This window comes from Cervus canadensis, chromosome 2, assembly GCF_019320065.1.
Source record: "Cervus canadensis isolate Bull #8, Minnesota chromosome 2, ASM1932006v1, whole genome shotgun sequence".
In the NCBI taxonomy this organism is placed as follows: Eukaryota; Metazoa; Chordata; class Mammalia; order Artiodactyla; family Cervidae; genus Cervus; species Cervus canadensis.
Genome location: NC_057387.1, coordinates 104,650,329 through 104,673,218, shown reverse-complemented (window position 1 = coordinate 104,673,218; position 22,890 = coordinate 104,650,329). Strand labels below are relative to the sequence as shown.

Below are 22,890 nucleotides of genomic sequence, written 5' to 3'. Positions count from 1 at the left end.
TACACATATGAAAGGATGGGAGGAAAGGCTGGAAGTATGTTCTGCTTTAATGAAAAACCTGGACCTGGCAAGAGACGTTCTACTACTACTATTATTTTAGACTAAAGGAAGTTGAGGGAATTAAACGAAGATAAGACATATGGCACTTAGACTATTTCAGCACCCTCTTCCATTTCTTAGGGGTTCCTTGTCAGCTTCCTCAACCTTCACTAGTCGGAGCTAAGCTTCCCTACCCTGAGGCAAAACAGCTGCTCTCTTCTCCAACCTATCCCCTCTCACCCCTTCCTTATGGGAAGGAATAAATTGTTTTCAGTGTATTAATCACCTGAAAGCAGATGGGAACCAATTGGGAGACCATTCTGAGCAGGGTTTGGCCAGAAGTGTTAAAGCATCAGTACACTCCCATTTTTTTTCAACTTCAGAAAAGCGATTAAGAAGGACAAAGCCAGCATTAAAAAAAAAAAAAAATCTAGTATAGATAACAGATTAGAAAATATCAGGGTGCACTGCATCACAACCCAATCATACATATATACGTATCTGTAAGAGAGATTTTAGGAAGCAATGCTTACCGTTTATACAGTAGGTATCAAGTAAAAAACGTATGCTGAGGCTATATCAATTCAGTTAGGCCATGGGCTTTATGAGGTATTGAAGAAGGAAAGGAAATTGGGAAGCTAGGCTGGGAGAGGATTATGAAATGCTTAGCATGTCAAACCCAAGTTGGGTTTCACATTTTCAAAGTCGCTCAGTCGTGTCCGACTCTTTGCAACCCCATGGACTATACAGTCCCTGGAATTCTCCAGGCCAGAATACTGGAGTGGGTAGCCTTTCCCTTCTCCAGGGGATCTTCCCCACCCAGCGATCGAACCCAGGTCTCCCACATTGCAGGTGGATTCTTTACCAGCTGAACCCCAAGGGAAGCCCAAGGATACTGAAGTGGATGGCCTATCCCTTTTCCAGGGGATCTTCCTGACCCAGGAATTGAACCAGGGTCTCCTGCATTGCAGGCAGATTCTTTACCAACTGAGCTATCAGGGAATATAAATAGAAGAGAATAAAGTTGCTTTGTTCTCTAAGCAATGGAAACCATCAGAAAGTGTTAAGTGAGGAGAGGAATGGATGATCCAATTTTTAGAGTACAGAGAAAAAACTGGAGAGGGAGGAGATTTAACAGTAGAGAAAAGCTAGGAAGCTCAAGTAGTCTGAGAAAGGGAGTCCCTGGTGGCCTAGGGGTTAGGATTTCGGGCTTTCCCTGTCGTAGTCCAGGTTCAATCCTTGATTGGGGAACTGAGATAATGAAGATGGAGAGTTTCATTAAGGTGTGCTGGATCATATCCTAGAATAGAAAAGAAACAATAGTGGAAAAACTGGTGAAATCTGAATAAAGGCTGGAGTTTAGTCAATACTAATGTGCCAACCAATGTTTCTTAGTTTTACAAACGTATTCTGGCTAACATGTTAACACTAGGGGAAACCAGGCGAGGAGTATGACACTCTGCATCATCTTTGCAACTTTTCTATAAAACTAAATTTATTCCAAAATAAGTTTATCAAAGATAAATGATGCATAGGTTTCTGGCTTGGGCACTTGGGAGCCAGGGGCTGGTGGTAAGGCTCAGCTTTAGACATGCTGAGTTTGATGTCCTGTGACTAGAGGGTGAGATACCTAGAATTAAGTGTATATCGAGTTTAAGAAAGAGATCTGGATTGGAGAAAACAGACTGGAGGTCAGGGTGGGCTGGTGGCCTTCCCTATGAGATTGCCTTGCAGACACATATTCAAAGGCAGAGAACGATTTCATTCTTAGTGAGGCTTGGCTGCAGAATAACAAGTTTACCCATGATCCTATACTTACTGGGACTTCCCAGGTGGCACTAGTGGTAAAGAACCTGCCTACTAATGCAGGAGACGTAAGAGATGCAGGTTCGATCCCTGGGTTGGGAAGATCCCCTGGAAAAGGAAAAGACACCCCACTCCAGTATTCTAGTCTGGGGAAGTCCATAGTGTTGCAAAGAGTCGTACACGACTGAAGTGACTTAGCACACATGCATATGTTTATAGAGCACTTAACATCTGCCAGGCCCTGTTCCAAATGCTTTACATTAGCACATGGAATCCTCATACAATCCTATTTTACAGATAGGAAAACCATGAAGCAGGACTGCTTACACTTTAGTAGTGGCACTCATCTGGGGCAAGCATCAGAATCACCTGTGGAGCTTTAAAATAGATGTCTTAAGAGTCAGGAAGCTAGCCAAAAGCTCACACCTATGCATAGTGATGGTGGTAAACTAATGACAAACTAGGCATCGTCATGTGAATCATCTCTTTCTCCCATTTATTCAATAATTAGCTTGCTTCTTATGGTACAAAGCATTTACCAAGTCTGATAGTAATTCAATACTGTTAACACAAATATGCTATCTATAGGGAGTAACTTAGATGATATATTTCACCCCAGATAAACAAAAAACCTACTGTATGTGGTATTAAGAGCAGCACAGAATGGGATAAAGTTGGGCTTATCTTAGTCTAGGACCAAATGGTGCTCAAAGTATGGCTCCCAGACCAGCAGCATCACATCGATCAGAAATATCAGAAATGTAAAATCTCAGGCCACCTCCTCAAACTACAGGAGCAGGACCCAGCAAGCTGTGTCCATAAGGGAGTTGGGATGCATGCTGTAGTTTGACGATCACTGCTCCAAAAAAGCTTCAAATTGGTGGTTCTCTATTGTGACTAAGGGTTAGAAGCTTTAAAAAATATGTCTAGTCTAGGCTCCAAACTTGTTAGAATCTGGGAGTGAATGCAGGCTAATCAAGTTGATTAAAAAAAGACAACCATCCAGGTGATTCTGATACATACATCTGGTTAAGAACTACTGTTTTAGTGGCACCAATAGAAAAATATCTACATTACTTACTACCAAAAAACTAGATTAGAAAGTAAAATAAATACCTGGTTAACCACTTACAGTACACCAAAATCATGGAATATTATGCAACTGTCAGTAAGAGTACGGTAGCTATTTATGTACTGATATAAAAACCATCTCCAATAGTGTTAAATGAAAAAAGCAATATGCAGAACATTTAAAAATATTTTTTAAAAGGGACATGTGCATGAATGTATTTTATACAAGAACAATGTATCTCTAAAGGTTAGATAAGAAATTAGTAGCTGAAGTTTCCTCTGGGAAGGGAAGAAGGTGAATAAATTATAGGGATGGAAGAAACATTTTCACTGTGTATGTTCGTCCTGCTTGCATTTTCCCTAGATATATGTATTATCTATTCAAATTAGTTAATTTAAAAATGTTTAAGCTTAGGGGCAATAAAGAACCACTGCTTTAGAGGGAATGAGACTTAGGAAGCAAACTGTCAGCTGCTGAAGGACAGTTAGAGCATCAATGAAGGAAAGGGGCAGGAGGAAAGACAATCCTCGCAGGAAGTCCAATGCAGGTAATCCTTCCTCCACCTCCTTCCTGAGGCGATGTTAGGTAAACTCAGACTCAACCCAGAGGGCTCAATCGACCCACAGTCAGATTTATTTTGAATTAACCATCTGTGGAGAGCACACATCAAAAGAGTAGAAAAAAATAGAGGAGCTCATCAAAAAAAGTCCCCCGGCAAGTGGGAGGGGGCATGACGTTAGGAGCCGTGTTTAGGGAAGGAGATGTTGTCCAGGTCGTGGATGCCATTTCTGTCAATGATTCGAACACTGAAGGTTGGCAGATTCAGGATGAAGCGTTTCTGGAGCTGCAGAGAAACATGAAGGAAATCAGTCAACAAATTTTTATTGAGAACTGTGGTCCAGGTTCTGTTGTAGGCACTGGACATATAAGCAGATAGTGACTTTTGCTTTGGGGGCGCTTGGTATCCTCCTGGGGAAAGCCCAAACTGCAGCTGGAGGCTGACTGGAAGGCAGTGAGCAGGAGCTGCTCTGGTCAGTCAGCTGGTGAAGAATGGTACAATCTAATGTTCTATTCCTCACAGTCTGCCACCCATCGGCCTGGTAAACACAGACTTCTCTTTCAAAATATCTCAAGGCAACAAGCCAATCAAGGAGCTACTGCCCTAGGAAAAGCTTTGGGCCAAAGCCATGTATTCCTAGGTCCAACAGTATGCTCCAGCCACCCACCCACGTTATAAGGACCAGGTGTATGCGAGTGTGTCTGTGTGCAGAGCTGGAGGCTGGTAGCAAGGACGGCCTCAGAACTGCTCTTGGAACAACTCCTACTTCCACCTTCGTCAATCCAAGCTGAACTGTCATTAAAGAAACCTCTCTGGACTCTCATGTGACTGTCTGCCTGAGAGGCTATTCCCAAGGACCTGTGGTCTGTGTACAAAAAGCAGACGGCCCCATTAACCTGGCTAGAGACTGCTGAAGAGAACAGCTGACCTGGAGGAAATCGTCTCTTCTCTGGGCGACTCTTCCTGGACAGCTCACTTCATCTCTGGATAGAAGGCACAAAGCTCTACCTGCTCCCTCAGGGGCATATCCTGAAAATGTACCCTCCCCTGGCCCAAGCCCTCCCTCCCTCGATGTTTCCATCTCCTTTACAGATGAGGACTGGGCAGCAACCACCACTTCCATTTCCACAGCCCTCCCTGGCTGATGACTCCTATATCCAGAAGAAAGTTCCAAGACCAAGAAAAGGAGACAATAATAAGGAAATGTGGAGGATCCATGGGGAATAAAGTCTCAAAGCATTCCACATTCCAATGGCTTCTTCCTGGCAAACCCTTGCAACACTTGGAGCTGCCGGACTAATATGGCCTCTTGGCTGAATTTTTAAGAAAAGCACATGAGTTTATTTTCAGTTTCTGCTTTGGAAAGGAGATTAACAAGAGGAAGAAGGGGCCCTGTGGACTGAAAATGACAGGCTTGTGTAAGAGGCAAGCTGACATTACTGATGCTACCAGCTGCTCTCAAGCTCCTACTCTCTTCTCACTAGAGTACAAATTCAAGTTCATCCTTAGGCTACGGGAACAACAGAAGAATTAAAAAGCCTAAAGGAGCTGCTTTCTTTTCCTCCTCATCCTCCTTTCATACCAAGCCTCAGACTCCTAGCAGTAGTATTGGAAGGGGAAGGGCCCATGTTCCTGGCCTCATAAACTAAAGGCTACTCTCTCCGTCTGCCCAAAGCCTGCTCGTTACCTTCTATGGCTTCCTGAATTCCCAGAGGTGGCTTTCCCTCCCGGACTCATGTACTGTTAAGGAAGCAGACTTTATGGCCAACCCCAGGTAACACAAAAATGGAGCAGGTATAAAATCCACAATAGGTATAAAAGCACAATAGTTCTTAAAGTATGCCCCCCACCCCACGTCCCCAGCTACCATCTGCAGCAAAATCACCTGGGACTGCTAGCCAAGACACTCTCAAGAGCTACACCAGGACAAGTGATTCAGAATTAAGGTGAGGTGGAAAGCATGAATGTGCCTTTTTTAAAGAAACAAGTTCCCCAGATGATTCTTACCCATGCTAAAATTTGAGAATTACTAGTCTGGAAGAACCAAAAATAAAAGTAATTAGATTGTAAAATTGACACTGATGAGATGGTGACCCAGGAGAGAAAAAAAATCAGCTTGTTATGCACCAAACTGTATCCCTGACAGGAACCTCACATATGGTTAGTGGATATTATACTTTCCGGCAAGGATCAGAAAAAATGCAACTGAGGAAGGGAAACAATACTGGCCAACAGAGAGACAAACCATTCCTTTCAGGATCCCATGAAAGCTACTCACCTCCTCCAGACATTTCCTAAGGAGCTCCACTGCCTTCTCACGCGAGATAGCTGAAAGAGAACACGGAGGTCAGGCCCTCAAGGTGCTGACACTAAGTCCAACTCTCTGCCACAACTCTGAACCAAGTTTCAAACTTTTTCAGGTCAACATGACACACAAACAGATAAGGCGCAAAAAAAAAAAAAAAGCCAAGGCTTCTGATTTACAACAAATTTGCTCTATATGCAGTTGAGTGTCCCAGGCCCAGTGTTCGGGCAGCCACAAGCCATTGCGAATTGATTTGCTACAGAGAAGAGCAAGCATGACGGAATCTACCTCCCATGCCCAGTGCTTGCCTCCAGAGAAGTCCAGCGGCCTGCCTCTTTATAGCCCATCCCCCAACTCCCAACAACCCCCAGCCCTCCTTTAGACCAGGGCTTAGATCAGCTCCATCTGCCCTGGCCAGCTGCAAATCAGGGAGAGGGAGGACAGGGCCAGTGTGTTAGCCTCACTTTGCCAGCTGGGCCCTGGTTTAACAATAGAAACAGAATTCATAGGATGGGGCCGAGTCTCTCATAAAACAGGAGCCAAAGGAACTGTCCACAGGCATGGCAAACTGGGATGACATATGATGCAGTCTGGCTTCAGGGGTGGCTGGCGGCTGTTTCGGTGGGCAAATCAGCTGTATTACTGACAGATGCCAAATCAGGCAATGGTCACTAGGAGGCCAGGCTAATCTTTTCAGGATGTGGCCTGGAGCTCTGGCATGGCCGAGGTTGAGTGAGAGGGCAGCACCATAAAAAGAACCAGCCAGATTCTCACTACACTAATAGGGAAGAGCGGAATGTAAGGCTAAAACTGGTTATCTGTGCTGCATCTACAGCGTGTAAAAGTGAATCCCAAGTGCCTATTGCTCACGATAGCTGAAGCTGAGGTTGGGATTGGGGTCAGAAAATAGAACTTAACACAAAAGCAACCCTGTGTCTAGAGGTTTGCCAAGTGGACAGTTCATGGACAAGTAGAGAGCCAGCTTTCTCATATAGGACAGGGCAGCTATTATGTGATAATAATACAGGGTGTGGCCTTAAAAAGCTTTGATATTTAAGGAAAGAAACCCTCAGTTGTCATCCTGGAGACCTGTTCATCATCACGAGCTCCAAACAAACATGCCCACACCACTTGGTTTACTCTACACCCGAGAAGCTAATGAGCCCCTAAGTAGCGGCAAAATGAGTGCAAAACCTGAACTTTTATAACTGAAGAATTATAGTTTTAGTCATTATTCCAACCCCCCTTTAAAACAAAACCCAGCTCTGGACATATGCAATACCTCATTTTACCTGGCGGAAGAGGGACTTGGACCAGCTTTTCCATAACCCTAATGACCTACAGAAAAAAGCTTCCCGAGGGCACTTTCCTTGGCCACCCTACTCCAAGGGGTTGTACACAAAGCCAGGAAACAGCTGAGGACAGGGCTTTGCCACTGTTCCCAGCTTAGAGAGCTGAAACTTACTTGGCGTGTAGTACCGGTCCAGGATACTGAGAGTCAGGAAGGCACCATAGCCGTGGGCTGCGAAAGGGGCTTTTGCCAAGGCTGCCAGGTAGTCCATGTAGTAGAGCGCTGGACCCTCATGCTCATCATAGCCAGCCAGGAGGAGGTTGACATGATATGGGGTCTGCCAAGGAAAGACACTGTAACGTAACGGTCAAAGCAATAACGCCAACATCTCTCATGGAAATAGGAACATTCCAACTGTTGATAAACAGTAGCAGCAGCTGAGTAAATGATCATGAAAGAAAAGATTTAGAGAAATCTAAAGGACCCAAAGTGTGGTGAGAGGTAAAGAGAGGTCAGCTTGTTTTCTCTGAACAGAAGACCATTTGGACCACTTTAAGGTATATGAAAAAGTTGCTTCTTAAAGCCCATGGACCAAAACCTGTTATAAAAGCATTTCAAAGACAAAACACGGGTGTTCTTGTGTTGTTCCTAATAGCTGAAACCAAAACACACCATTCTGAGAATGTCAGACCATGGGCTAAAGAAAGCTACAGCACCAACCACATCATCCAAAATAAAAAGGCTCAGTATGGGCATTTGAACCACAATCTCAAGTGGCAAACTGTATGTCTCACTATTAAGAAACTAAGTCTTGGGCTACATTTAATAAAACCTGGAGAGGGTGTGAAGGAAAGGCCTACATTGTTGCTCGGAATGTAAACTGGTGCAGCCACTATGGAAAACAATATGGAAATTCCTTTAAAAATTAAAAACAGAGCTACCATATGATCCCACTATTTCTACTCCTGGGTATATGTCCAAGAAAAGACAAAAACTCTAAGTCAATACATGCACCCCAATGTTCACAGCAGCACTATTTACAATAGCCAAGACATGAAAACAACCCAAGTGCCCATCAACAGATGCCTGACTTAAGAAGATGTGGTACATATATACAAAGGAATATTACTCAGCCATAAAAAGAATGAATTATTGCCATTTGCAGCAACATGGATGGACCTAGATAATATTCTATGTAGTGAAGTAAGTCAGAGAAAAACATTATATGATATCACTTATATGTGGAATCCAGAAATAATACAAGTGAATCTACACACAAAACAGAAACTAACTCAAAGACATAGAAAATATATGTATGGTTACAAAAAGGGAAAGGGAGGAGGGGTATAAACTAGGAGCATGGGATTAACAGCAACAAACTACTATACATAAAATAGATAAGTAACAGGATTTACTATATAGCATAGGGAACCATATTCAAAATCTTATAATAACCTATGATGGAAAATAATCTGAAAAAAGTACATATATAACTGAATCATTCTGCTGTATATCTGGAATTAATACAATACTGTCCATCAACTATAAAAAAGATTAAAAAAGAGAAAGAAACAAGTCTTGGGGTAGGAAAGTGTAGAAGTTCTCAGATATTTCAATCAAATCACTAACCTTGTTTCTGGCCGTGGCACACGGCTTGCGGGATCTTATTAGCTCCCTAACCAGGGACTGAAGCCCACCCACTAGGCAGTGCACGGGCAAAGCCCTAACCACTGGACCACCAGGGAACTCCCAAGTCACTACATTTTTAATGCAGACAGTAGCAGTGGAAGTTGTTAAGTTCAAAGAAATGTGGTAACTCTAGAAGAACTGCAGATTTAGGTGAAATGCTAATTATTTTTCTAATATAACAAGGCTGTGCTAAGATAACTAAAAGGTAATTTTTATCAATGAAACAAAAGTAATTACAATAACCTATTTTATAGGTATCCTTTTTTTGGTATTACCTGCAAGTGTAATGAGCAAATTTCTACAGAGAACCCTGACTAAGTCTGCCCTGATCTTCACCTCTATATGGATGATTACTTTTCTACACCAGGCGGGCCGTTTGCCATGTTGGATTCAGACTGTCTGTGTTCCCAGGCATCAGTGCTGCAACTTCCATGAAAAAATGACTTCCTTTTTTCTCTGCAAAGTATGTTTTCCCTCTTGCCCTTGCCTCAGTGGATAGTGAACAGGCCTTGCCCATAGTTAGGTGCCCATTCCTAAACTTACAAATTCAATCAAAGGACATTAAATGAAACTAAATACACTTATGCATCATATAATGGGGCATAAAATAATAACAGCTGATGGTCTTAGAAGTGATGTTTTGTATTCTTTGAACACTGATCAGCATGGGCACTTGGCAGCTTGAAGAAACATTCTAACTCATGTAAGAAGATACACATGAAAACATTATATACCTACTTGGAATTCCAAGCCAGCTGTGCTAAGTAGTATTTCCCAAAGATTACAGTGTAGCTCTAACCTGCAAACAACTTTCTGCCTTGGGGATAAAAAATAGTGAATAGACTCAGAGGAGTACGAAATAAGCAGTAATAGTTAAGTCTTTTGAGAAAATATTTAACTGCCTATTACATTTCCCAGTAAGTAGCACGCTAACCTCTGCCAGTAGTCTCTGGAATTTTCTGCCACATTCTGTGACTACATTCTTAGTAAGTCTGACCTTAAGCAAGACACTTAACCTCTATGAACATATTTCCTTCTGTGTAAAACTAGGTTAATTAATCCTTCCCCTTTCTACTTTCTAGGAAATACGGTGAGAAAAAAATAACAGAGGTGACACATCCCGAACTCTGGAAGAAAAAATGTGACCTAAATTCTTAGTATATTAGCTATATCCCAGTGTCTTTTTTGATAGCTTACCACTTTAAACAACAACAACAAAACTGTTTGAACTACCTAAAAATAAAAAATAAATATAACAGTATTTTTAAAAAACTGTGACAACAGTTATGCAACAGGGAGACAAAGAATACCATGGTGTTTTTATAGTTAAAATTAGAAAAGCAAAAAAGAGGGGCTTTCCTGGTAGTCCAGTGGTTAAGAATGCGCACGCCAATGCAGGGGACAAAGGTTCGATCCCTCGTCAGAGAACTATATCCCACATGCCACAGGGCAACTACTGAGCCCACTCGCTCTGGAGCCCACACGCTACAATGAAGACCCCATGTGCCGCAACCAAGACCCAATGCAGCCAAATAAATAAATTAAACCAAAAAGCAAAAAAAGAGAGAAATATCCAAACTGTTTTCCTTCCCCAAGAGATTTAGTAATATAGTTACTTACCTATCATAAAATAAGCTCATCTTTTTGCTAAAAGGATAACAAACCTTCTCCATTTACTAGAGGACATTCCTTTTATGGTTATTTTATCCAGTTTATTAAGGATCCATCCAGATATCTAAAGAGACCTAACCAGCAGAAACCATATATGCTTTCTCCAATGAGGATATTGCCCACACTGAGATCAAACTGTGTTTAAAACAATTAATGTGATCTTTAAAAGCCACCACAAAAAATTTTTATGTGAAGATGTCAAGAGAATTCCAGAAACAAACCATATTGCTTAATTGGTCTATATAATATCATTTATTTATGCTTAAGCATCTGACACACACACTCATCAAAGTTGGTATTCAGAAGCTATAACACGTGGTACAGAAGATAACTCACAAATTATTGTGTGACTTTGAATTACCAACTTTTGCATGTGTGAGATGCTTAAGCATAAATAAATGGTGTTATCTAGACTAATTAAATCATTACATCTGTGTAACAACTTGCAGTTTCTGAAATTCTTCTGACAATGCTCCATCAGAGATCTCTGGCTCACACCAGTTTTTGGTTTTTAATTTCAAATAAGGTCTTATATACTGCTACTCCCTTACTCCTCTAAGAAGCATGGCATTCAAAGTGACAAAGCCATACTGATGGGTTTCTTGATTTTTATATTTTCTCCTATTCCTGATGCAACAGTGTTTTCCTTGAATAAGACAAATTCCAAGCCATTCAATTTTGTGAAATTCTTACAGCATATACATGTGTGACTATGGTATGTTTAGGGAAATACATAGTATGTGTAAGACACAACCCACCTATTCTAATATTTATACTGATTACAAACTCCATGAAGGCAGGACTCTGGCTTGTTCAATGATGTATAAGCATATAGTATATAAGATTTGCTGACTGAATAACAATCATACCAAAAAGCCTTATATATTTTTCCATACATATGTGACTAATGCCTAGTATCATAACAAGAAAGATTAAGAAAATCTTTAAACAAATGTCAGAAAGTGATAGGTCCTACTTCTGAGAACTGGCTCAAGTTTAAGTTGACTGCCAGCATCACTACAGTTACACATATGCTGCTGTTTTTTTTCTAGGTTCCTAGGTCCTTCTCTTTCTACTTTCCTTTAGACACAGGTTGCTAAGTAAAGAAAAAAAATTATACTACAGGAATTTAAAATTAAATGAAGGGGAGAACAATAGCTTAAAAAATACCTCATGTCAGGAAGAAACAACTGGGTTTTACAGAGTTAGGCCTGAATTTGAAATCCAGCTCTATTATTAGACATGTGGCTTTAGAAAAGTAAGTAACCTAATGTCTCTGAAAGTGTTTTCATTGCAAACCTGGGATACCTACTACAAAAAGGTTGCAGTGAACATTCAAAGAAATAATGCATGTAAAACAAGCACAGTACCCAAGACATAGTAAAGGCTCAATAAATGCTAAAATAATTACTAGGGAAACATAATCACCTGTGAGGTTCACAGTGTCCATGGAAAAAACAAGGCAAGCACTCAGGAGAAGACCATCCACTCCTAGCAAATGAGATACAAGATAAATTCCTCATATAGTCAAATATACCCTAAATAGCCAAAACAATCTTGACAAAGAAGAATGCAGCTGGAAGAATCACACTGACTTCAGACTGTATTACAAAGCTACAGTAATCAAAACAGTAGGGTATTGACCCAAGAACAGACACAAATTAATGGAACAGAAGAGAAAGCCCAGGAATAAACCAATGCACATACGGGCAACTAACCTATGACAAAGGAGGCAAGAATATACAATGGAGAAAAGGCAGTCTCTTCAATAAGTAGTGCTGGGAAAACTGGACAGCTACATGTAAAAGAATGAAATTAGAACATTCTCCAACACCATATACAAAAATAAACTCAAAATAGATTACAGAGCTAAATGTAAGACCCAGGACATTCTGACATAACTTGCAGCACTATCCTTTTAGATCCATCTTCTAGAGTTAAGGAAACAAAAACTGAAATAAACAAATGGGACCTAATTAAAAGCTTCTGGACAGCAAAGGAAACCATAAACAAAATGAAGAGAGTCTGTGGAATGGGAGAAAATATTTGCAGAATATGCAACCCGGGGGCTTCCCTGCTGGCTCAGTGGTAAAGAATCCATTTGCCAATGCAGAAGACACGGGTTTGACCCCTGGAGATCCCACACGTTGAGGAGCAACTAAGCCCATATGCCACAACTACTGAGTCTGTGCTCTGGAGCCTGGGAGCCACAAATACTGAAGCCCACACACCTAGAGGCCGTGCTCCACAACAGGAGAAGCCACTGCAACGAGAAGCCCATGCGCCACAACAAGAGAAAGCCTGCACACAGCAACGAAGACCCAGCACAGCCAAAAATAAACGAATACACAAACAAAAATTTTTTTAAGAAGATGCAACCAACAAGGGATTAATTTCCAAAATATACAAACAGCTCATACAACTCAAGGAAAAATGGGCAGATCTAGACATTTCTCCAAAGACATACAGATGGCCAAAAAGCACACGAAAAAATGCTCAACATCACTAATTATTAGAGAAATGCAAATCAAAACTACAATAAGGTACCACCTCATACCAGTCTGAATGGCCATCACTTAAAAACCTATAAATAGGGACTTCCTTGGCAGTCCAGTGGTTAAGACTCTCTGTTCTTCCAATGCAGGGGGCATGGGTTCAATCCCTGGCCAAGGAACTAAGACCCCACATGCTGTGCTGCAAGATCAAAATAAAAGGAAAAGGAATCCTCCCACACTATTGGTAGGAATGTAAAGTGGTGTGGTGATTATGAAGAACAGTATGAAGGTTCTTTAAAAGACTAAAACAGAGCTTCAATATGACCCAGCAACCCCACTCCTGGGCATACAGTCGAAGAAAGCTCTAACTTGAAAAGATACATGCAACCCAAAGACCATAGCAGGCCTGTTTACAATAGCTAAATATGGAAGCAAACGAAATGTCCATCAACAAATGAATGGATAAAGAAGATGTGGCACATATATATACACACACACCATTAATAAGTCATAAAAAAGAATGAAGTAATGCCATTTGCAGCAACAAGGATGGACCCAGAGATTATCATACTAAGTGAAGTCAGTCAGACAGAAAAGGACAAGTATCACATATATGTAGACTCTAAAAAAAAATGCAAATGAACTTACTTACAAAACTGAAACAGAGTCACAGACATATAAGAGAAACTTCTGGTTACCAAAAAGGAAGGGGGGGGAGGATATATTTGGGATTTGGGATTAACAGATATGGACCATTGTATGTAAAACAGATAAACAACAAAGACCTACTGTACAGCACAGGAAACTATATTCAGTATCTTATAGTAACCTACAGTGGAAAAGAGTCTGAAAAAATATATATATATATATATAAAAAACTGATTCACTCTGCCATATACCTGAAACATTATAAATGAACTATACCTTAGTAATTTTTTTTAATTTTTAAAGGAAAATAAACAAAAATTTAAAGGAAAAGAAATAAATACCCCATACACACCTTCCTAAAGGGATCTGGGGGCTATTTGTAACAGTGCCCAGCACACTGCCCGACACGTGGTAGAATGTATGAGAGCCTCCTCCTCTCTCCCCCCTGGACTCTCGGCAGGAGCCCTAAGGTGAGAGTGCTCATTGTCACAAACACTCACAAGCACTGACACCTCGAGTGTATCCGCTTCACAGTACACACAGCCTAATCTATCTTGAAATTGATACAGGCATAGAGACATTTTTCTGGAAGCCTGAAAAAACAAAAACAACAAACCCTACATCCAGATTTGGAGAGAGAACAAATTACCACTTATAGGTACCTTCATACTATTTCTACCTTTACAGATATGTCCATTCTGAGTGGTAAGCCTCACTTTCTATCTACCTTTTCATCAGTTCCCTTCTTTCCCACGATCAGTATTACATGTGAGAATTTGCCAATTATCCTGAAGAAATGGGAACACCAATCAATCATGATAAAACTGCCAGGAATCCTCTATCTTTAACAAGGTAATCCTTATCCTGTACATGATATAATCTAAGTCTTTGGTTGTCTCCACTATTCTAATTATTTAGATAGCAAGTCTAAGTAATAAAGCAAAGTTATGAGGTCCCCAAAGGAAGGAACATTATTTTTTATGTCTAGGCATCTTCCACAGCAAAGGCAAGCACTAAATAATACACACAATTCTTAACTAACCTAAACATCCAAGTGACCAATAAATTAATCTAAACATTTCGCTGAGACACTGTCCAATGGCCACGAGGATCACCATCAGTGGTCTGCAGGGCAAATGCCAACATGTTTAGGTTTAAAGTTGTACTCAGGGACTTCTTTGGTGGCCCAGCAGTTAAGAATCTGCCTTGCAGTGCAGGGGACACAGGTTTGATCCCTAGTCAGGGAACTAAGGTCCCACATGCCGTGGAGCAACTAGGCTCATGCAACAGAACTATCGAGCCCACGTGCCACAATGAAGATTCCACGCGCCCCAGCTAAGGCCCGATGCAGCTAAATAAATAGATAAATATTTTTTAAAAATTAAAAAATGAATTTGTATCTAACTGACACACATAAATGTAAATGAACCACCCTAGGAACTCAAATGAACTTTAGTTTCTAAAATAAAGTACAACCAAAATTTTGCCACTTTTTATAAGCAGGGAAAGAAAAAAACAAAAGAGATAAATTGATTTCTTTTCCTACCTTAAAAAAATACATGATATAAGCTTATTTTTAAAGTGGAGATCTTTAAGTCATTTTGAGATTTCCTCATCTATACAACAGGGATAATAACAGTATCCATCATTATAAGGTTATGGCAAGGTTTAAGTAAATAAATGTAATGTGCTTTAACTAGAGGAATTAAAGAGTCTCTTGATGAAGACGAAAGAGGAGACTGAAAAAGTTGGCTTAAAACTCAATATTCAAAAAACCAAGAACATGGCATCTGGTCCCATCACTTCATGGCAAATAGATGGGGAAACAATGGAAATGGTGACAGACTTTATTTTTTGGGGCTCCAAAATCACTGCAGATGGTGACTACAGCCATGAAATTAAAAGACACTTGCTCCTTGGAATAAAAGCTATGACCAACCTAGACAGTGTATTAAAAAAGCAGACATAACTCTGCCTACAAAGGCCCATCTTGTAAAAGCTATGGTTTTTCCAGTAGTCATGTACAAATGTGAGAGCTGGACAATAAAAAAGGCTGAACACAGAAGAATTGACGACTTTGAACTGTGGTCCTGGAGAAGACTCTTGAGAGTCCCTTGGACTGCAAGGAGACCAAACCAGTGCATCCTAAAGGTAATCAAGCCTGAATATTCACTGGAAGGACTGATGCTGAAGCTGAAGCTCCAATACTTTGGCCACCTGATGCAAAGTGCTAACTATTTAGAAAAGACCCTGATGCTGGGAAAGATTGAAGGCAGAAGAACAAGGAGACAACAGAGGATGAGATGGTTGGATGGCATCACTGACTCAATAGACATGAGTTTGAGCAAGCTTCAGGAGGAAGGACAGGGAAGCCTGGTGTGGTGCAGTCCATAAAGCCACAAACAGTCAAACCCTACTGAGTGACTGAAACAACAGGTGTGCTCAATGAAACGCCTGTTACATAGTAATAACACAGATGATCTACTATCACCATCATCACCACCACCACCACTGGTTTTAGGATTTGATCACATTATTAACAGATCTAACTAGATAATAGTAAGATCAAGAAGATGTTCCAGGGAATTCCCTGGTGGTCTAGTGGTTAAGACTCCAAGCTTTCACTGCTGAGGACTTGGGTTCAATCCTTGGTCAGGGTACTTAAGATCCCACAAGCGACATAGCGCAGCTCAAAAAAACAAGTACCACAGAAAGCTAATAAAATTATCCACCTTTTTCTGTCGCTAAAAGGAATACAATTAAAGCCAGGGGAATTAGCCAATAAGCACATCTCTTATGTCCCTCTCCCTGGGATTGAAATGGACTTCCTAAGTACCTGTGAGCCCTGCAGAACTGAGTTCAGTTTCACTTTGTACCTCTGAGCTCAATTCCCTTGTACACTTGAAAGTGGGAGGTATATATGGCACACACATATGCAAACTTTCCTTCTAACTCTTGGAGCATTTCCTTCTAACTCCTGTGCATACAACTCCTTGTATATTTCCTCTCTCATGAAAAAGGAACACGGTAGTGATTAAGAAGAGTGTGAAATTCCATAAATTTTACAGCTAAAGAGAACAGTTGTGATAAATACACTGAAACAACAAAATCAGCGACGAGAGTCTGGGCGGTGACAGGCATCGGTGTGACATCTGGCGGAAGCCAAAGTCACAGCAAGGGGGAGAGAGGTGGGCGTGAGGAAGCATCCTGCCGAGCGTGGACACAGAAAAGGAGAGGAACTGACAGTCTTCCTTTGGAGCCAGGCCAGCCTTTCCCACCTCTAATTGAATAGGACGACGTCGCTACAAGTGAGGTGCCTTGGAGAACGATGCAGTTTCCTTTGCAATGTGCGGCACACCTTGGAACATTAAGCAGCATGTGAAGTATACTTCCATTCCTTGTGGGCCAGTAATTTGGTAGGAGAGGTAGATCCACCAACGGGACAAAGGATTTGGCTAATGATAACAGTGTTTCAATAAAGCAGCTTCTAAACAGAGACTGGGCTTTGAACGGAACAGTGCCGGCTATCTCATTTAGTCCAGTCGATTGTCAAAGCTGCCTACAATTCCATCTTTGGCACCAAGAATATTTCACAAAAGTGCAGTTTACAGAGTTAGGAGGGATCTAAGAGCTCATCTAGTTTATCCGATGTCCCTCTCATAAATGTGGGGACTCGGGTTCAAAGAGCGGACAGTGACTTACTCTAAATTACACAGCTAATTAGAGTCAGGACCAGAATTCAGGCTTTCTAATCTCAAGTCTTGTGTGCTTTTCTAGGAAACGATGCTGCCTCCACAAAATGGAAATTAGTGTGAAAATATGATTCAATATGTAAATGTCAGTTTCACACTCAAATAGTTCAGAATGTACTGTTTTGCATATCAGCATCTATTGTTCTCTATGTCATGTATTGGCTCTTATATGACCAATAATATTTTAAGTTTTAAAAGGACAGGTTTAATGTCAGACCATTATGACTTCTCTAAAGGGTCTACAACTATGCAAGATATACTAAATAAATATAAACAGATGCTAACACCTTAAGTGCTTTGCCAATGCTCAATTTTTCAACTTTGCTAATAAATAAAAAGGATCCATTGTTATTTTCTTATACTGGTGCTCTGAACTCTGAATCAGGAGCTTGTTTCCAATAACCAACAGAATTTATCAGTTCTCTGCTTTGGCTAGATTAGGTGGTATAACTTTAAAATTTCAATGTTAATTTTGCCACTTTAATTAAAGAGAGACTTTGTACCTATACTGGAATTGCAATGTTCACTACTTCAAACACTTCTAGAAAATCTAAAAGATTTTAGCACCTTCCAACTGTCCTTGTGACCAAGTACCTTTCCCAGCTCTAAAAGATTATGGTGGGGATAGTACTGGAGCTGAGGAAGAACTCCTTACCCCTAATGCCTAAGCAATACAGAATCACTTGCACGTTGACTTTAATCCTCTTTGACAGAATCTCTTATAAGGAAAACCGTCAATCTTTTCTTTCTAATAACAGAGGTGACTACACTTTAAGTAAAACCATACAAAGTTTATAAAAGGCTTCAATCAAATCCTGAGAAGAGTTCTCTGAGGCTGCACAGAATAATTATGAAAGGAGTGAATGCCCCAACCAACTTCACTTTTGCATGTGGAATGTGAATACATTATAAATTCAATAAATATTATTGAGCACTTATTATGTGAGAAGCATTATTCCAGGTGATGAAGATGGAAACCTGGATCTGGAAGGAGCTGACAAGACAGACTGGAGTAGGAAAGATTTCAGATGGAGGAAACAGCATTTGTGAAGGTAAAGACACAACGGAAAAAAAAAAAAAAAAAAAAAAGACACAATGGAACAGGGAATATTTGGGTACTGGGAAATATGGGACATGTATACTTAGTGAATTAGGTGATTTCAGTAGAAAGCAGAGAGGAACTGAGATAACAGGAATTGGAATGATACTGTCATTGACTTCCTAGACTATAAAGTATGAACTTATGGGGAGTTCCCTGGGGGCCTAGTAGTTAGGACTCCAGGCTTGCATTGCCATGGCCTGGGTCCAATCCCTGTCTTGGGGAACTGAGATCCTGCAAACCCTGCAGCTGAGCAGCCCCCCACACCCCCCAAAAAAGAGCTTCTGTACATAAACTATGGATGAACCAGTGAAAACCATCCCCATTCCCATGCCAATATAAGCCTTTTTCATGTCTTAGAACACTGCAGAAGCAGTAGGGATGGAGACCTGTGGAATATAAGATATATTTAGAAGGTAGAATACATATTCCTATGTATGTAACGAATAGTGAAATAGAGGTGAGAGAGAAAGAGGAGTTAAGAGGATGCTCCAAAAAGGGAAAGGTGGTACAGCAAATGTGAAAAACTTACTTCAGACCCAGTGAGACTTAAACTGAGCTGTTCAGAGGCAACTGGAAAGAAAAACAACGGGCAGCTGAGATCATGAGATTGAATCAAAGTGAAGTGTTAGCTGCTGCTCAGCTGTGTCTGACTCTTCACAACCCCATGGTCTGTCCATGGAATTCTCCAGGCAAGAATAGTGGAGTGGGTTGCCATTTGCTTCTCCAGGGGATCTTCCCGACCCAGCAATCAAACCCAGGTCTCCTGCATTGCAGGCAGATTCTTTACTGACTGAGCTATGAGGGAAGACTGAATGAGGAGTCAGCCAACTGGAAGGTTTTATTTACACAAACACACAGTCCTATGTTCACATGTAGACGACAACAGAGGAAACAATTACTACAGGACACACCGTGGCAGAGACAGTCTTCCTAGGTTGTCAGCAGAGCACAAAGAAGCTCTCGTGAGTAACAAACAAATATGGGGAAACACAGAGTTTCCCTGGAAAATTATATTTTTAAAATGACATACACCAAAAGTTAGGCATGTGTCTTTGTGAAAAATAAGGACTCGAGAGCAAATGTGGCTTTAGCGCTTTACAGTTGTGTTATAAAAGACAGTCCACTTGGCCTTGAAGTTTCAAGTGCGCCATCTGAATATGGGGACAGTCCTGCTTGCCTGATAGCTGCAAGGAATGAAAAGTACTCATCCGTGTTACAGTTTCTGGAAGAGGGCCCAGTAAGTAATGGGGGCCTAATAAATGTCATCTGAATCTGAATTTTACAAGCAAAAAATTACATACTGTGTATATTTCAATTTTTAGCAAAATTATACTCAATAATTATGAAATTTCTGTACATTTTACCTCTCTAAAACCATCACTAACTCCAAGTTTGAGTGGTTCTTCTGTTGTGATCTCATCGTAATTAGAAGTTTAGAAATTTAATGAGTTGAAATGCAACACGGCACAGCTGCCTTATTATACCAACTAGTTAACACAGTATTTGTTTTCTACATTAATTTTACTTGCTAATCAAAAATACTGCTTTCTCCCAAATAACATCAAAATAAAATTGCTGACTGTGCAATGGTAAAACTAACAACACCATGTCTGCAACAAGGTCACTTGAATTTTTTTTCATGAGCTAGCAGTTTCCAGGGAAAATTCTGGGTTGGACAAAAAGTTTGTTCGGGTTTTTCCATAATAGCTTACAGAAAAACTGAAATGAACTTTTTGGACAACCCAATATAAGACTCCGTATACCTTCATCGGTTCTCAAAAAATTCCAGGGCCGAAGTCATGCTCTGTACACCCCAAGGCAGATACATATTAAGTTGCATATGCTGAACATGCCCATGAGTATCTTTGTTTGGGGTTGTTGTTTTGTTTGCTACACTGCTCAGCTGTGGTGTATCAGTTCCCAACCAGGGACTGAACCTGGCACGTGGTAGTGAAAGCCCAGAATCCTAACCACTAGGCCACCAGGGAACTCCCACCCTCGAGTATTTTTGAATGTTGAGCATCTGACCTGATTCATCTCCCTGAGTTAGTAAGTAAGTCGCTGGGAAAAAACCTACTTAGGGCAACAAATAATTGTATGTTTTCAGATGCCCACAGCAACTAGAAAATCCTGGGGAAAAGACTATTTAGAAGCCCTTGTACTAGAACACAGTGCTCCCCAATAGCAGCCTAGGTCCAACACAACGGACATGAAAGCTCCTCACTGGTCTTCCTGCTTCCTTCTGTGCTGTGTTCAAGCATATCTAACTCAGGCTCCTCTGTCCATGGGATTTTTCAGGCAAGAATACTTGCCTGAGTATTACAACCCTGAGTGGGTTGCTATTTCATCCTCCAGGAGATCTTCCCAACCCAGGGGTCAAACCCGCGTCTCCTGCGTCTCCTGCACTGCAGGTGGATTCTGTACCACTGAGCCACTGCCCAAATGATCTACCGAAGAGTAGCCAATGGTCTAACCAAACCTCATCTGATCATGCTAACCCCCTCGTAGCCAACAAGCTTCCAGAGAGGCCCACTGCTTTCAGCACAAGAGCTTTTTTTATCAGTCTTCATAACATGGACTAACTCTCTAGTTTCAATCTTTTACCATTCCCCTAAAACCCTGAGCCCTATTTAACAGACTACTTTAGACTGCAGATTTTGTATATATCATGTTTAGAGTAAAAACTATATGAAGATATGTATTTCTATTTGTTTTTCCATCCAAAGAGCCCTAATTCGTATCCAGTACCCCACTAGTTAAAATAGGTAAAAAATTAGGAGTAGGAGGCTCAGAGGACCATTTGTGCCTGCCCCCAACGTCATTAGAAAGTGACTGTGCCGAAGGAAATGGCACCCCACTCCAGCACTCTTGCCTGGAGAACCCCATGGACGGGGGAGCCTGGCAGGCTGCAGTCCACGGGGCTGCAGGGGTCAGACATGACTTAGCAACTAAACCACCACCACCAGCCTAGCCCTCCCTCACACTCCTCCAGGCCTGCACTTTCAGGGCTCCTTTCTGCTCCATCTTAGCCTTAATGACAGCTGGTCCTCCAACACTCAGGTTAGGCTCGGCTTACAGAGCAACTACCTGTGAGGCTACTGTGGTACTTGTCACTCTGCAGCATGGCTGTTTATTTCTCCACCGCCCCATCTGAAGGCACATACTAAGCTTTGCACATTCCTTCAGCTCCCAAGGACAGTGCAGGCTATAGATTTGCTGAATGGATGGCTAGCAGCACCTATAGAACTTCTTAGCTATATTATACTGTACAAATTAGGAGGCATCAGAAAAGGAAATGTGAAATTCTGGCCAAGTATTTCAGTTAATAAAGATTCAGATTACTTCCTCTCCCTTCCCTCTTTCTTTCCAATCTACTTCATGCTATCTGCTTTACTGTGTACACTCAAAAGTAATGGTAAATCTAAACACTTTTTTTTTTCATTTTTAGCTTTTAAAAAAATGTGTTAGGTTTTCCTACTCCTTTACTCTTCCTTTTTATGCTATTAAACTTTTTTGGTGAAATAATACACTCACATAAAAGTGCATAAAATATACACATATGGTTTAATGAATAACGTGAACATACATTTAACTACAACCAAAGTCAAGAAATAGAAGAGTCAAACTATTTCTCTCTCCAAAGGCTTCCTATTCCCCTGTGGGGGGGAATAAAGAAAATCTCACAGTTGCTTGGATCAGCCCCTGAATTCGTATCTCTGCACAATCCTGGTCCATGGCAGGTACAGAGAAGCACTAAGATGCCAGGGTACATGTGTATTTGTATCTGTGAATATGTGTGAGGGCATGCCCACACAGGCCAAGGCACTGGTTTAAAGCAATGTTAAAAGGTGGGGTAAATCTGTATTTCTAACGGTAAACACTTTGGTAAAACAGTATTCTACTGCTTACGGCTTAAACCAAATCCTAACAGGGAACTACATAATTTTCAAGATACAAGTTTCAAAACAACACAAATTAAAGGCCAACTACTTATACTGCTTCACCCCCACTGTGGACAGGAAAGATGTTTTAAGTGAAAAGTTGGCATTATGAGGTTACACAATCCCAGCCACCCAATAGGCTCATTCCACTCAGCGGAGAATAGGGGTTCTCTATGCTCACAGCAGGCATACAACAGGGTAGCACATATATGCTCTCTGAGTGAGAAAGCAACACCTTCTCACATACAACCCCCTGGAGAGAGATGGCGAAGGGGAGGGGGGAGGACTTTACACCTGCAAACTCCTAACTCTATCAGCGCTAGGACTGGGAAAAACAGCACATATTTTTAAAAAATAAAAAAAAAGAAAAAAGGTTTCCTGATAAAGCTAGTAACTTTCAGAGAAGGATGTTCTTAAGTCATCCTAACTCTATCAGCGCCAGGACTGGGAAAAACAGCACATGTTTTTTAAAAAAAGAAAGAAAGAAAGAAAAAAGGTTTCTTGATAAAGCTAGTAACTT

General features: G+C 41.0%; 1 protein-coding gene across 1 annotated transcript in view; it reads right to left on the bottom strand.

Moving 5' to 3' along the window:
* Positions 1–3,527: 3,527 nt before the first annotated feature.
* PSMB2 (proteasome 20S subunit beta 2) overlaps positions 3,528–22,890 on the bottom strand; it is a 34,470-nt gene continuing 15,107 nt past the window's right edge. The window contains exons 4-6 of the mRNA XM_043461934.1: positions 7,247–7,409; positions 5,755–5,804; positions 3,528–3,761 (exon numbers count right to left, since the gene is read on the bottom strand). Of these exons, the coding sequence (XP_043317869.1) occupies positions 3,654–3,761; positions 5,755–5,804; positions 7,247–7,409 (321 nt within the window). The 3' untranslated portion in view covers positions 3,528–3,653. The remainder of the gene's footprint in view (positions 3,762–5,754; positions 5,805–7,246; positions 7,410–22,890) is intronic.